The sequence below is a fragment of the Triplophysa rosa genome, linkage group LG10, assembly GCF_024868665.1.
Source record: "Triplophysa rosa linkage group LG10, Trosa_1v2, whole genome shotgun sequence".
Taxonomy (NCBI): domain Eukaryota; kingdom Metazoa; phylum Chordata; class Actinopteri; order Cypriniformes; family Nemacheilidae; genus Triplophysa; species Triplophysa rosa.
The window spans coordinates 21,889,238-21,903,771 of record NC_079899.1 but is presented as its reverse complement, the minus strand read 5'-3'; the positions used below and the strand labels follow the sequence as shown (position 1 = coordinate 21,903,771).

Genomic DNA, 14,534 nt, shown 5'->3' with positions numbered 1-14,534 from the left:
TGATCAGTTTTGATTACTAGCGTTAGTTTAATGTTAATTCCGAGCTTTCATGAAAATGAAAGAATGTTTAGTCACTGACCTTTTTCCATAGGGGGCAGAAATTCTCCTGAGAAAGAATGAGGAATATTTTAAGATGCAGAAAGCAAGCTGTCCCGATTAGTCTTAAGTAAATAAATTAAAAAGAAATACATGATAATAGTCACATTATTTCATAATATAGAGTATTCTGATTAAACATTGACAAACCTTTTCTTCTTAACATTTGTGGTGCTTCATCTGAAACAGACAATAGCTCAGACCATTAAAGAGACAATAACATACATTTAAAAATGCACTCAAAAATTTACTATTATCAATACCTTTGTCTTTGATGAGCATGTTTGACAGGTAGGCCAAGAACATGTCTCTCCTGTCAACAAATTCCTCAACAGAGTCTGTGACAACTTTCATAGGGTCAAAGCTAATGTCAGGAATAACACCTGTAAAAATGGAAAGAATCAATGAAAATGCTTGGCCAACCACATTAAATGCCGTTTCGATCTGATCGATGAACACATACCTTCATCTCCAACAAATAAGTTGGAAAGGTAGTTAGAAATAGAGTTCTTTAGCTCTGTGGCCTCTTCTGCAACATTGCCAGCCAGTTTCATGGGATCAATGCTCATTTTGGGAATCTGAGCTGAAAAAATTTAATAAAATATTACATCTGGTCTCTTCTAATGATGTACATTTTATAAATATGTACAATTTATTTTGAAGTACCTTCGATGCCCACAAACACAGTGGAAAGATATTGAAAAACATCCTTGACCCCACTTAAAGTGTACACGAGTGCATCACTGGCCACGTCCGCAGGATAAATGATAGTTACGTCCAGAATGTCTAAACAAATTGAAAAACATTACACAGATGTTAGTGAGTCTGGCCTGTGCACCGAAAAAAGTGTGATTGAACTGCATAAATCTCACTGATTCATTTTAGCATGGCAATTGGTAGCAGCTGCAGCTGTTTAACCTTGTTTGAAATTGGTTTCATGATTCAGCTCTCTGATAACAATGGAAAATGATTTCATTACACATGCAACTACCTTCAAACATGTGGAATAAGTAGTTGATAGGAAATCTAATCCATTCTGTAGCTTCATCTAGAACAGTGCCACCAAATGCCACTGTTTCAGTGACTCCAAAGTCTCCTGTATGAAAAAATAGGATGATTTAAGTGAACAAATGTCTAGTTGTATTTTTTACTTGTAAAGGATTTTGATGGCCTTAAATAAATACATTTACATACCAACACCACTAAATGACAGAAAAGCCACAGATGAGTCTGCTGCTAAATTAACAGCGTCCATCGGATTAAAGTTCATTTCAACGACGTGATCTGTATTAACAACAAAAAACAGCAGAGAGGGTAAAATAGTAAAATATACATTTTGGTGGATATTAATTCACTGTATGACAGAACAAATGTCCCAACTATTTGTGCTGCCTACCATATGCATCAGTGACGGTATTGATCATGTTGTTCATTCCGTTTTCAATGCCTTCAAACGTCTTATCTATTGCTAACATCGGATCAGATCCAAATTCCTGGATGTCTGCATGGAAACGTTTGCCGTGAACCAAATAATAATAAAAAAACGTTTGTCATCACTGCTGCTTTAAAAAATGAATCGAGACTTACTTGCAAGCTGATCGTCAGTCACAAAGTCAAACATGACAACACCAGCTACTGACCATGAGATCAGAAGCGAGATGACGATCAGCCATTGTGCGGGACGCTTTAAGATTCTGAGAAACCCATGACTTCTGGCCGTGAGAGTGTCTGGATGCACTGGCGTTACTGGGGCATCTGCAGGAGTGGGAGGGATGGATTGTACTTCTGTAAACATGAGGTTTGATTTTTACACATTAAAAAGCAACAATTCTTACAGTTTGTGCAGAATTAAGCATTTCTGTACATAATGGCTTTTTTGCTACATCTTTTATCAGTTAATGTTGTTTGTCAAAGATTTACAGTTTTACAGTGAATTGAGAAAATAATAATGTTGCTATGGCGACTCTTCGATATGTTATATGTTACCGTATGGCAATTTTGCGATGAAATTTTTTGTTTTTCTGATTTATTTTTTCCCCAAAAATCACTTTTATCAAATTCCAACTGGAAAATAATAAATTGTTAGAACACTGCAGAGCTTTTTGTTGTAAACTCCATGAAATTTGTCTTTGCAACATTGCTGACATGTTGACATGTTGAATATTTTTACTTGTATTCATTTATAAATAAATACTGCACCATGGACCTGCCATTTCTGCAGCTGTTCTTGAACATTATCTGCATGTCTGCATAATGACCGACTTCACACTGGCAAGAATAAACTGCATGTCCGTCTTGTGTTATTTTTTTCCTTGCTGCTGGAGTTTAATGACACCAGGAACTGGAATTTGGATTTAGACATACGTTCTGACATACGTATACATGATCATTATACAATGAAAAAATGATGTGATCGATAAGTCATGAAAACGTGTTTACATTATCTCATCAAGTAATGCAAGCTCAACTTTTTGAAAAGTTACAGCAAAGGTCAAGATTTTAGAATAGTACATTGAAATGACTTGTACATTCAGTTTGATTGTACTTCACATTTTTACAGTGTATCTATACTGCATTGAATCATCTTCATTTAAAAGCATTACTAAAAAAAAACAATGAATTATTTGAACTGACAGATGAAAACTTGACAACTTTCAGGGTTAAAAAAGTAATTATATGCAATGATACTACAAGAGTGAACAGATTCTCAAAAATATTATTACTTCACAGACATTTTAGTATAAAAATAGCTTGGCTGTTCAATCTAGTATCACATTACCAACAAGTAACTTTGTAAGATGTAAGATTCTGTTTTTGTTATGAAATGTCTGTCAATCAAATGAAGAAGATTAACCTGCAGTACCTTTAGTTGCCTGAGTCATCTTGTAGTTCTGCTGGTATTCCTTTGATTTTTGTTATATCTTATTTGGATGGTTTAACCCAGTTGATATTAAATCCCACTAAGAAAATAAAGTTCCTCTTCTGTTCCCCATATAATCCACAGGTGAAACCTTGCAAATTCATGAGAAATGTGGGATGAGGGTTTTCAAAATGCCGGATTGGTGAGCATGGCTGGGGGAGAATGGGATGTTAGGTCAGGGACGCAAACAGGGGAGCTCAGGCTCGGGGGACACAGCGGGTAATTTAGCCCACGTTATTGGTCCCTCACATGGGTATGGGCTGGGAAAAGTGCAGGGGACCTTCAAGGTAACCTTATCCATTGCAAACCGGGTTTATTCTTAGATAGTGTAGTGTTCACCAGCTACACTCTGACTAGCCTTTTTAGGATGTAGGGGGGTGTGTTCTACTTCTGCTGGAAGCCAAAGGGAATATGAATATGTGTTGACTAGAATGTCTTTGGTTTGTTTGTGAGACTTTAATTCGCATAATGCATTTATCATAAGTGACATTGCATTACGATGTGATCTGTATAGCAAACTACTATGTGATTGGTTTTTAAAAATTAATAAGTGTGTTTACTTGATTAAGATGAACAGGCAACACATATTAATGCCCCTGGGGTCTAATACACTCATGTTAATCATGTTTTCAATAAGTGCTTTTCTTTCATATCTGAATAGATTAATCTGTGGTGTCACAGAGCACATTTGAACCTCACTACTATTTATAACTAAGGGACACATTTTCCAGCACAGATGTGGGAGATGGATTTCCTTGTGACATGGATTAATCCAGTAAATTTTGGCCCTCTGGTGGACATGCAGAGCATTACAGAAGAGCAGAATTTGACGTGGCACTAATAACTTTCTCCAGCTGCTTTGCTCCAACATCTGTAAAATTAACGCAATGACATTAAGAACAAAAGAAAAAAGTAAGGTTCAAAGAAATGGACTTCAATATGACAGTTTATTCTCAAAATGTTTATGCATAATGAAACAAATTAAATAAACACAATATTTATGAATTAATCCAAATGGTACAAAAATAAATGTGAAAATTATGAGGTTGAAATTGAACAAATGCAGCACATAAATTATAATCCCAGTTAAAAGCAGCCTTATTTAACTCTTTATTCTAGACAAAATAACAAAAAATGTGGTTTTGTGAACTGCTTTTGAAATCTGGCTCACAGCCTTCACAGTTCAATTTTCTCCCGAGGACAGTATGTCTATCTTGTTTAAATTCTTGTGTGTGTGTAATAACAAATAATAATCTTACTATAAATATTAAAGTAATGCTATCTATGGTCATTCATAGGAAGAGTTGTCAAACTAAACGTGTCAAAGTAAGTAATGACACAAACGTGAATAATCAGACATGTCTTTTTATCATGAGGAATAAAATGAGGCATAAAAACAAGGTTAGTTTTCTCTATGTATTTAGTTGTGTTACTTCATAACGCATGATATTGTGAGATACATTTAATGAACGTGTTTCATTTTCTCTCACAACAGTAAAGATGTTAGCAGTTCGTCTATCTTATTTGCAGGAAAGATGCATGGTCAAGCATAATGCCCACTTGGTCTCAAGCTATTCGGATACATACATTGCTCTATCGTTAATCCGAAGTGACTAAATAGAAAATGCACTCATTCTAAGAAGCAGGAAAAGAAAATAGAGACACTGAGCGCTTGCTAAAAGCAGGTGCAAATATAGGCCCAGCAAAACTCACTAACCGTTGCAGACTTCGATACCTTCCGTGGAAAAAAAATATCACAGTAATTTGTGCTGCTACCTATGCACTGATGTATGTCTCGGCCAGGCGTGATGCGCAAGGATTACAGCGACAAGCAATGTGTCAATCAGAAGATATTTAATGTTTTACAAAGAGTGGGATTTGCAAACTGAGATTTTGTTATGGACGGAGCAAATGGAAACCAAGCTGGGTTTCCAGATTTATCGGTTATCACTTGTTGCTTTATTGTCGCATCACGTCTGGTTAGGACATGTCGTGGGAGGGACTGTTCTGACACATACAGCTACATATTAATATACAATTGACAGAATACCTTTAATATTTAAAAGAGGCTGCTCAACACCCCACCATAAGTGTCTAGGAATGATTTCCAGAATCATTGCAATTATTAAAACTTTTCACGTTGCCTCAATCATGCTTTTATCGTACTGTCGGTTCTTTCCTGGCCTGGATCATAACGTAAAACTGCTTTATAAAAAGTAATAAAACAAGCCAAATACAAGGGTGAACTAAACACACTATGTACACTAAATACAAACCATTCTTATCATGAAATCACGACTGATGTATCTCTCCGAAACACTATTTGGCTTTACCGGCGGATCTAACGCGATTGCATGTCCTTTTCCCATGGAAGATGGATTGTATCGGATATTGGGGTTGAGATGGCACAAAATCTGGAAGCTTTAATCATCAAACGCTCATTCAATCTCAGTCTTCTGAAGGGCAGTCTGTTGTGGCGTTCTGCACTCTGGGACGTTTAGAGGTTGTCCCCTGGTTGGTACTGTGGTTCGGTGGCAGTGAAGTAATCTTCAAGGAAAGCTTGCAGGTACTCAAAGGTGGGCCGCTCCTCGGGGTCTCTCTTCCAGCACTGAAGCATGAGCTCATGCAGGGAGCTTGGACAGTCCTGCGGGCAGGGCATCCGATAACCACGCTCCACTTGCTCAAGCACTTCCCGGTTGTTCATGCCTGAGAAAGACATGCGAAACGTACTTAAATGAATTGTTAAGCATTATTACTATCAGCAAGGTTCTTTTAAAGATTTCAGACAATTATTTCTAGCGTTGTCGGCACAAACGTTGTGGGTTCGATTCGGATAGGTCGCTTTGGATAAAAGCCTCTGGAAAATGCATAAATGTAAAACAGCCATCCACTCTTTGATTTTCTGATTTTTAGGAATATTGCATCACTCCAAGTCTTTAACGCTCAATAAATGTAATTTATCTTTGTTTTGAATCTCACCTGGATAGGGCACGCGTCCTTTGGTTACCAGCTCTGTGAGTAGTATTCCAAATGACCACACGTCTGACTTGATAGTAAACCTTCCATAAAGCGCCGCCTCCGGAGCCGTCCACTTGATTGGAAACTTGGCACCTGCAACCGAACACTGGATTTATGGATCTGGAAAAGTGGCCTATTTGTGAACTGGGCAATATTTCAAAAGGAAATTACAGACTGCAGAGAATACGTATGCTGAGAAACAGGCCAACGTTAGTAGATAAAACATAACTCAGTTCTTGTTTTATGACCTGATAAAACACATCAACTCAATTTTAAACACACCGTTCACCATAAGGCAATAAACCCCCTAGTGGTCGCTAGGGGAAATTACTTTAAGATTTATATATTTACGATAATTAGATTTAGGAGGGGAAGATTTTGAAATATTGACTTTTATTTATGTTTTTATAATAACGTCTTAACCCTCACCTTGTCGTGCCGTGTATTCATTGTCCTCTATTAGCCTTGCCAGTCCGAAATCTGCAATCTTGCACACTAAGCTGTCGCCAACAAGTATGTTAGCAGACCTCAGGTCTCTGTGGATGTAGTTCATCCTTTCGATGTACGCCATGCCTGCAGCAACCTACGGTAAGAGCGAATGCACAAGCAATAAAAAAATGGCAATGTCCTGCGGTCAGGTAAGTGCTGGCTGAAACCGAACACCTTTAATGATTATTTGAGTGCACTGCGTATCAAATCATTTTACTAACCTGAGCTGCCATGTCCACTAAATTTGGCAACTTAAGGCCGCGTCCTTCACCATCCTTCAGGAAATCCAACAAGCTTCCTGTAAGCCCATCAGAACATACGTGAACAAACCTGCATTCATAATGTCATTTTTGTATATAAAACCACAATTTTTTATTGTTCTGTGTAGTTTACAAAATTCTAGAAAATTCTGGACCGAAACCGATACCGAAAGTTCAGGATGCACTTGGCCGAAAACCGAAACTGAAATATTCATTTCACACACTAAAACCACAAAATTAAAAAGAAAATATTAAAACAATTCTAGATATATTATTCTTCCTTGGTCATTGTAACACAATCAAAAATAACTTTTTTTTACCAATCATCTAAACATTGTAGTTCTAGAATTAGTTTAGAATATTATACAGTATGCATTACAGTAGTCAAGTTATAGTCAAACTAAGCAGCTCTTGCGAATACAAAAAGTTTACATAATATATGGTGCGCAATCATTTTAATGAAAACAACAGAGTTTATTTATGTAAACTGTCATTAAATGAGCTTCAGTGATATCAGTCCACGTGAGCTACATCATCAGTTAATGACAGATCGTTCCGCTGATCATTCACAACTTTATGTGGAGTCTGTTGCATTTAAAGCTCGGCTTTAAAACGCGCACGAGTCAATGTGTGATCTCCGACAATAAACAAACATAAAGGCGGTCTTTTTTTTGCGTGTCATTTTCTGTCCGCTGGTTTTGAGCTTTATAATTATTAGTTTTAGCCTTTGTTACAGCGGGCTTACATGATCGTCCTTTGATAACAGCTAGAGTGAGAGTGAGCGCGAGCACTGAAGGGAGAGGCGGGGCGCCAGATATGAATTTATTTTAATGTTTCTTCTCAAAGACGTTAGAGTAAAGGTCTTCGCACATACAGTCCGAAATTTTCTCATTTGGCGCTCGTTTGTACGGTGTCTCTGAATTGTCAAAACGCCTCTCAAAATGCTTGCTACTGATGCGAAAAACACAGAAAATCGAACCCAGTCCGAATTGTTTATGACGGACGAAAATATTGGAGGCAGTGTGTAAATGGGATTGACACAACGTGAGGTGGTATTTATTTTTTAACGTGCGGAAATTTCGGACGCAAATTTCGGACTCAATGTGCAATGGCCTTAACTGTTACTTTTAAAGTTTAACAAAACAAAACAAAATATTTGTAACCATAATTATTACATACAACTTACACCTTCAAGTTTAAAAAGGCAGGACGTGTTCCTACCTTTGCTCATATATTCCGTGACAATGTAGATGGGCTCTTCAGAGACGACGGCGTACAGCTGCACAAGCTTGTCATGCCTCAGTTTCTTCATTATCTGAGCCTCCTCCAGGAACGACTCTGGGGACATTGTGCCTGGTTTCAAGGTCTTCACTGCTACTTTAGTATTTCCATTCCAAGTGCCTGCCATTCAGACACGAGATTTCATAGTTAGTGAGTCACTCAGTCGGTGAAAGGAACCACACATATAAATCCTTCCAGAACAACTGGCATTCTGAATAGAAGAAATGTTTACTGCCTCTCATAAATCTATGGCCTTTGAATTAAATGTAACACACAAATATATTTAATTCGGCATGCGGTTGAACTAATCGCTTACCCATCCAGACCTCTCCAAACTGTCCATTCCCCAATCGTTTGATGAGCTGAAGTGATTCCCGTGGAATTTCCCATACATCTTTGGTTTTGACGGACAGGTCGGCAAGGCGGGGCATCCCTTTATGGCACGGGACTATTAAACGGCAACAAAGCCCTGCGGCCCTGGCTGATCGCGGAAAGATTAAAAAGCAATACTGGGTCTTTGAGATGTAAACAATGATTACGGTTACACTGATTACGATTATATAAGATTAAGAGATTATGAACAGTCCATTGTCAGATGTGGTTAATTCAGTTGATTAAATTTTACCGGAATAATGGTGCACAAGCTGCTGCAGAGTTTCGAATTGAGCTCTAGTGGTGATGTAATAGCCCCCGTTGTCCAACTTTCGAATTTTTTAGTGTTTCACATGATCTCCTTTAGTTTCGTCCCAGTCTTGTATGGACAGTGAGTATGCTCCTATGAGACAAGATTGTACAGCGGGGTCAAAGATCTGAAAGTGTTTCAGTAAACTAGATTTGGTTTGCAAAACAAGATATAGATTCAGAATATTTCTGCTTTAAAACGGCAATTCGTACATTTTTTGGTTTAAAATAGGGCTGTGCGATATGCGATAGCATGCTAAATAATGCGATATTCGATACGATATTTCTTTTTCTAAAATCAATTTAAATTGTATTAAAATATATTAAAGAAATGATATAACCAACATATATTTCACATTATTTTAGGAAAAAGAAAGCACCACTACAACTTCTGAAAGTGAACAGCCATGTTTTACTGTTGCATTAAACAAATCTGACATTTTGTAAATAAACAAAAATAAATAAAACAAATTCAGCTTCGCGATGTGGATTGTTGCTATCATGCACACGCACGCATATCCCAACTAACATCCGCGTGCCAGATAGATGCTATACTATCCGCATCGACCTAAAACTTTGACCATACACAACTTTCCGAAAAATTAAATAGCTCATTTATCGCAAACCATCGCGATATGCATATTGCGTATGCACATGAGCGATATTTCGATATATTGCACAGCCCTAGTTTAAAATGAACCAAAATCAGTTATTAAGAAAGAACATAAAAAACTGTTTCGCAGTGGCATTTCAAAGGATTTGACGTTATTTGACTCACATAAAGACAAGTACATAAAGTAACCTGCAATTTTAAACAGCGATAGCGATAGAGAGGCAAAAGTTACAGATTGCAGCTTTAAAATGTTTTTTTACCTTTTGTGGTCTCACTCTCCCGAATAAGGAACGTGCCTCTGGGATTTCCATTTGACAGCAGCTGCCTCTCTGCGTCTTTACGGCCTAGCTTACCAAAATACCAACTACATAGGGACACATAGTGTTTAGTTTGGTTGACAGCGTTACCACATGAGCCAATGAAACAGGCTATTTAGAGTAATGCAAAAAACAGGAATTGTACGTTTAGATTGTACGCAGTGGTCCTATTTATATTTCAAATATGTCTATTTTAACACAAAACAAAACTTACTCTTCTGCTTGTATGGAGTCTACTGGAGCCACGTAATTACTGGGTATGTATCCCGTTCCACCTGTAGTGAGAGAACGGGCCTCCCACCAGTCCCCTTCCCTGAGATACAACAACAGGTGCAAGAGGACAAAACAGCCAATGAGTGAATTGCAGAATTGTATTTGTTGATAAAAAAACGAAACAGTCTAAATGACAAAGTTCTGTCCAGCTTTTAGTCTAAAAAATACATATTTAAAGTGATAGTGAACCCATAAATGAAAATTCTGTCATCATTTACTCACCCTCTTGTCATTTTGAACCTGTATGACTTTCTTCCGCACAACACAAAAGAAGATATTTTAAAGAATGTTGTTAACCTAACAGTGACGGTACCCATTCACTTGCGCTGGTTTTGTGTCCATAGAATAGAGGTGAATGGGTGCCGCTGCTGTTCAGTTAACAACATTCTTCAAAATATCTTCTTCTGCGGAAGGAAGGAAGTCATACAGGTTTGAAATGACAAGAGGGTGAGTAAATGATGACAGAATTTTCATTTTTGGGTGAACTGTCACTTTAAAACAGATACAGTGTTCTCAAAAAAAGCTTTTTTATTAACTCACGTGCTATTCAGAATCTGGAACTTCTCGCCTTTGCGAAAACTGAGGTCATCTTCTGACCTTGCTTCGTAATCATAAAGTGCTACAAAGAGTGTCACTCCTACAAAGAAAATGTATTCAAATCAATTGATTCACACAAACAGAAGCTGCCCCCAAACTATCAGCTGTATAGACCATCAAAATATTTGAACAAAGTTTAATGGAAAAGGTTGTTTGTTATTCATTTGCAATTCATACTTTAGTTGCAAAGTGCAAGAACAGCACAGTTCCTATTTGTGTTACCTGTTCCACCCCGAGATCGCAGCGTTCCGGAGTGCGAGGAAGAGTTCACTCCTCCAAACACAGTCACGCCTTGACTGACGGGCGCATGGAAGTTGTTGTAGTTGGGGATGGTGGTGACTCCAAAGCTGGGATAGTGCTGAGGTGTCGGGTCGGCCCCATAGCGATATCCTGCGTGCTGTGAGACACTAGTTTCTCTGTCGTCTGTGAGTTTGGTCGTCTCTTTGTCCTTACATTGCACACAGCCCATTATCTATATTCTATGGAAATAAATGAATGTTTATGTACGGACATAATGACTGAATGAGCTGTATTCTTGACAAGACAATCAAAACAACCATCAAACTTACAATTGCGACGTAAACTAAAATCCCTAATTGATAAGTTACAAGGACATAAATCAATAACAGAGGTGATAATTGATTCTTTTTTTAAAAGACGGTTTACTTACAGCTTAAACAAATTAATGTGTCAGTCAATGATGCTGAGATTTATTTAATGCTATTCTTACTTGTAAACGTAGCTTTGTGTACTGTGCTTACTGTTGGAATTTAAGGCAAAATGTTTATGCTCCCTCAAGAGCCTGCTAAATATATAAATGCATCATTCTCATTTAATTCCCTATTACCCATTCTGCTACCAAAACCTTTAAATGTTCAATTTTGTGACAGAGTTAAAGGGACAGTTCACCCAAAAATGAAAATTCTGTCATCGTTTACTCACCCTCTTGTTGTTTCAAACATGTATGACTTTCTTTCTTATGCAGAACACAAAATTTGATATTTTGAAGAATGTTGGTAACCAAACACCTGCGGCACCCATTCACTTCTATTGTGTGGACACAAAATCAGTGCAAGTCAATGGGTACCGCCATTGTTTGGTTACCAACGTCATTCAAAATATCTTCTTTTGTGTTCTGTGAAAGAAAGAAAGTCATACAGGTTTGAAATGATAAGAGGATGAGTAAATGATGACAGAATGTTCATTTCTGGGTGAACTGTCCCTTTAAGAGGAGTAAATAAGAGCAGTCTGCTTTACAAGTGACTACATTTAGACTTGAAATGTGACATATACAGAGTGTAAAGGACAATATATATAAACGATAAACATACCAAGGCGAGCACTGGGCTACCACAGTGGAGTATTCGCATTCCATTCAATTAAAGGTGGAGTGAAAACCTCTATGATTCTCTCCAATGCCTGAGTGGGCAAAACAATAAAAACCATACATGTCATTTTATTTTGTCATACAACTTTGGCTGGACTTTGTGTTGCACATTTCCAAATTTAACATCAAGAGACAAAAAGAGAGCAAAACGTCTCTACCACAGGCATTATAGCTTTAATTTTGTTCTATAGTCACCAGTGCATAAATGTGTCATGAGACCATTTAGGAGACACGTTAATGAAGTCAGTAATAAAGTCACTACCTAGGCCTATTTATCATTCACGATGCAGAAAGACAGAAATAAAAGGAAAACAGGCTTTTCTAAGGTTTTATGTCTCACGAATAATATTCAGTGTATGCCTATATCTACTACACTTATGTTTTCTTAGACATAAATATGTCAGTAGAAAGATTCTCCAAAATTAAAACCTTAAATAAAAAACACCTTTATGTCACGCAGATATGTGTCTTGATAACGTAAACGCCAAACAAAAGTCTTTTATGATTTCATCATATAATAAGATGACTAACAGTCCAGTGACAGAGGCCTTATTCTTCCACTCAATTGTGTATATAAGGCTTTTCTGCAGCGCATCAATCCCTGCTGCCAAAGAGAAAAACACCACACCATCTCCACACACTCATCGTCGATGTTAAACATCGCTAAATATTATTTACGCGGTTGATAAAGCGAATGCTTTAAGATTAGTGCGGCATTAGAACAGCACCATCTCCCATCATTTTCATTATTCAGAATATCCAATGGTTCAAATCGGATGCACCAAGTGTATCAAAACGCCAGACCATAAAAAAACGCTTACCGAGAGAGGGATTGCCCGAAGTGTTTTGTATTTCGCCGCAAAGAAAGAATCGGAAATAGGTCATTTGCAGATAGACTTTTATCTTTCAATAATATGTCGGTAAATTATGAATATAACAACACTGGCCCTGACGGTTCGGGCTGCTCCTGTCGCCGAGTGTAACAGATGATGGCGTTGGGAGGAGGGTTCTCTGAGGGACGGAGGGATGTGATTGACATGATGTTGAACCAATCAGGGCGCGCAGGAGACGCCTGCGTGTGCGTGCATATTTTGCCTCCTCGATGGTCCTCCGCTGCTACGATGCAACGTGGGCTTGGATGTGGTTACTGTAAGAAAACATGCGATGTCTAGTCATGTTCCACGAAACATCTTCATTCAGTCGACGATATTCTGTCACGTTATTAATAAGTTCTGGAATCTGTGTTTAAAAAAGTTCTGGAGTCAAAAAACTCTTATGTCCAGAAACATCCCTGATTTTAAGCAGGCTGTTTTCTTTAGCTACTCTTAAGAATTTCCTGAAATGAGAGAGGGTAAGGGTGTAAATTATGTTACCTAACCTAAACCATTACTGGTTCTCCATCTTTCCAGACCAGTGTTGGGCCGTATGGCTCCTCCTCAAAAACTATAAGTGTTGGATTAATGATTAATCAATATGCTACAACAATGAATACCATGGTACAAAAAAACTTGTGGCTGTATCCAAAACATAGGTTACTTAGACTATGGAGCTTTTAGGAACGTATTGATGTGTGGACACGAAATATTCAAAAATGTGTTCACAATTACCAATCAGTTATAAGAACTCGGGATTTAGGCCGATATTTACTTTTTAAAAATAAAACAAATAAACTCTATCAGATGATTCTTGTACTATAATCAACTGTTCTTAGATCATAGGAACTGGAGACTATGAAATACATCAATGCACATTTTATTATACATTTTGATATACATAAAGATTTCCGGAAAGAAACAACTGTTCAAAATGTTAAGGCTCCACTACAAAAACATATTTGTTAATTTTATTTCTAATCTTTGAAATGCCAAAGACTAAAATATGTATGTTAAATACGTCTGTTTCATATTTTTGTGTCCTTTAGCCAACTTTAATTATGATTTTCAATTTTTTTTACCATGGATACCGTGCCATTGTGGAAGCAATTTTATTATAAAGAATCTGTTATAACACTTTGGGGGTAGTGAAAACACTTTAATGTTTCAGACTTCTCTGTTTGACTTAGTAAATGAATAAATAAAACATCAATTTGCAGTTTGCAGCCTAAATCTTCTCTCACTCTTTCTGGATTACTCAGCCAAATAGTCATTTTCTCACACAATCACTCATTCAGACGTAAACAAATATTTCACCATTGCACATTTACAACATCGTTGTTGTTTATGAGGAATCTGCTGTGATGTTGCTTATGTGAGCAGTTGCCATGGTGACGTGAGTTAGTATGTTAATGTGAAAGCAAGCTTTGGACTATTTCAGTGAATTCAAAACAGCTCCGTCTGGGCTGACGATAAACTGTGACTGAAAATAGGTCACCAGGATTCCTCAGAATGAATTCAGCATGCATGCAATGTGTGACTGGATGTTCATATTGGAAATTTGTGTAATCCATGGATGAAGTATTGCTCAAGCAAGGGGGTGATATTCTTACAAATCCAGCAAATGCATTGGCTTTTTAGTGCATTCATATGGTAACGTGGAGTAATGATTACTCAGCCATTTAAACCTGGTGTTCTGGTGTGCTTGCTGGCATTCAGATAATGGAAAA

The 14,534-nt window shown here is 37.5% G+C and overlaps 2 protein-coding genes across 21 annotated transcripts in view; both read right to left on the bottom strand.

The window, feature by feature from the left end:
* The window catches only part of si:ch211-266g18.10 (axoneme-associated protein mst101(2)), a 32,035-nt gene extending 28,778 nt beyond the window's left edge, over positions 1-3,257 (bottom strand). For 19 of the 20 annotated variants that reach the window (XM_057344356.1, XM_057344347.1, XM_057344368.1 and 16 more), the window contains exons 1-10: positions 2,960-3,257; positions 1,684-1,881; positions 1,493-1,597; positions 1,291-1,380; positions 1,088-1,192; positions 763-882; positions 560-679; positions 360-479; positions 247-276; positions 80-106 (exon numbers count right to left, since the gene is read on the bottom strand). In XM_057344356.1, the coding sequence (XP_057200339.1) occupies positions 80-106; positions 247-276; positions 360-479; positions 560-679; positions 763-882; positions 1,088-1,192; positions 1,291-1,380; positions 1,493-1,597; positions 1,684-1,881; positions 2,960-2,978 (934 nt within the window). In that variant the 5' untranslated portion in view covers positions 2,979-3,257. The remainder of the gene's footprint in view (positions 1-79; positions 107-246; positions 277-359; positions 480-559; positions 680-762; positions 883-1,087; positions 1,193-1,290; positions 1,381-1,492; positions 1,598-1,683; positions 1,882-2,959) is intronic. The other variant, XM_057344353.1, reaches the window with a different exon arrangement.
* Positions 3,258-3,950: 693 nt separating this feature from the next.
* On the bottom strand, positions 3,951-12,942 carry fyna (FYN proto-oncogene, Src family tyrosine kinase a). The gene is given in 13 exon segments (XM_057344491.1): positions 3,951-5,722; positions 5,996-6,127; positions 6,464-6,617; positions 6,745-6,821; positions 8,005-8,184; positions 8,381-8,545; positions 8,690-8,839; positions 9,619-9,722; positions 9,890-9,988; positions 10,489-10,585; positions 10,768-11,024; positions 11,877-11,964; positions 12,754-12,942. Coding segments are annotated over 11 exon segments (1,614 nt in total). The 5' UTR covers positions 11,015-11,024; positions 11,877-11,964; positions 12,754-12,942; the 3' UTR covers positions 3,951-5,513.
* Between the last annotated feature and the right edge of the window lie 1,592 nt (positions 12,943-14,534).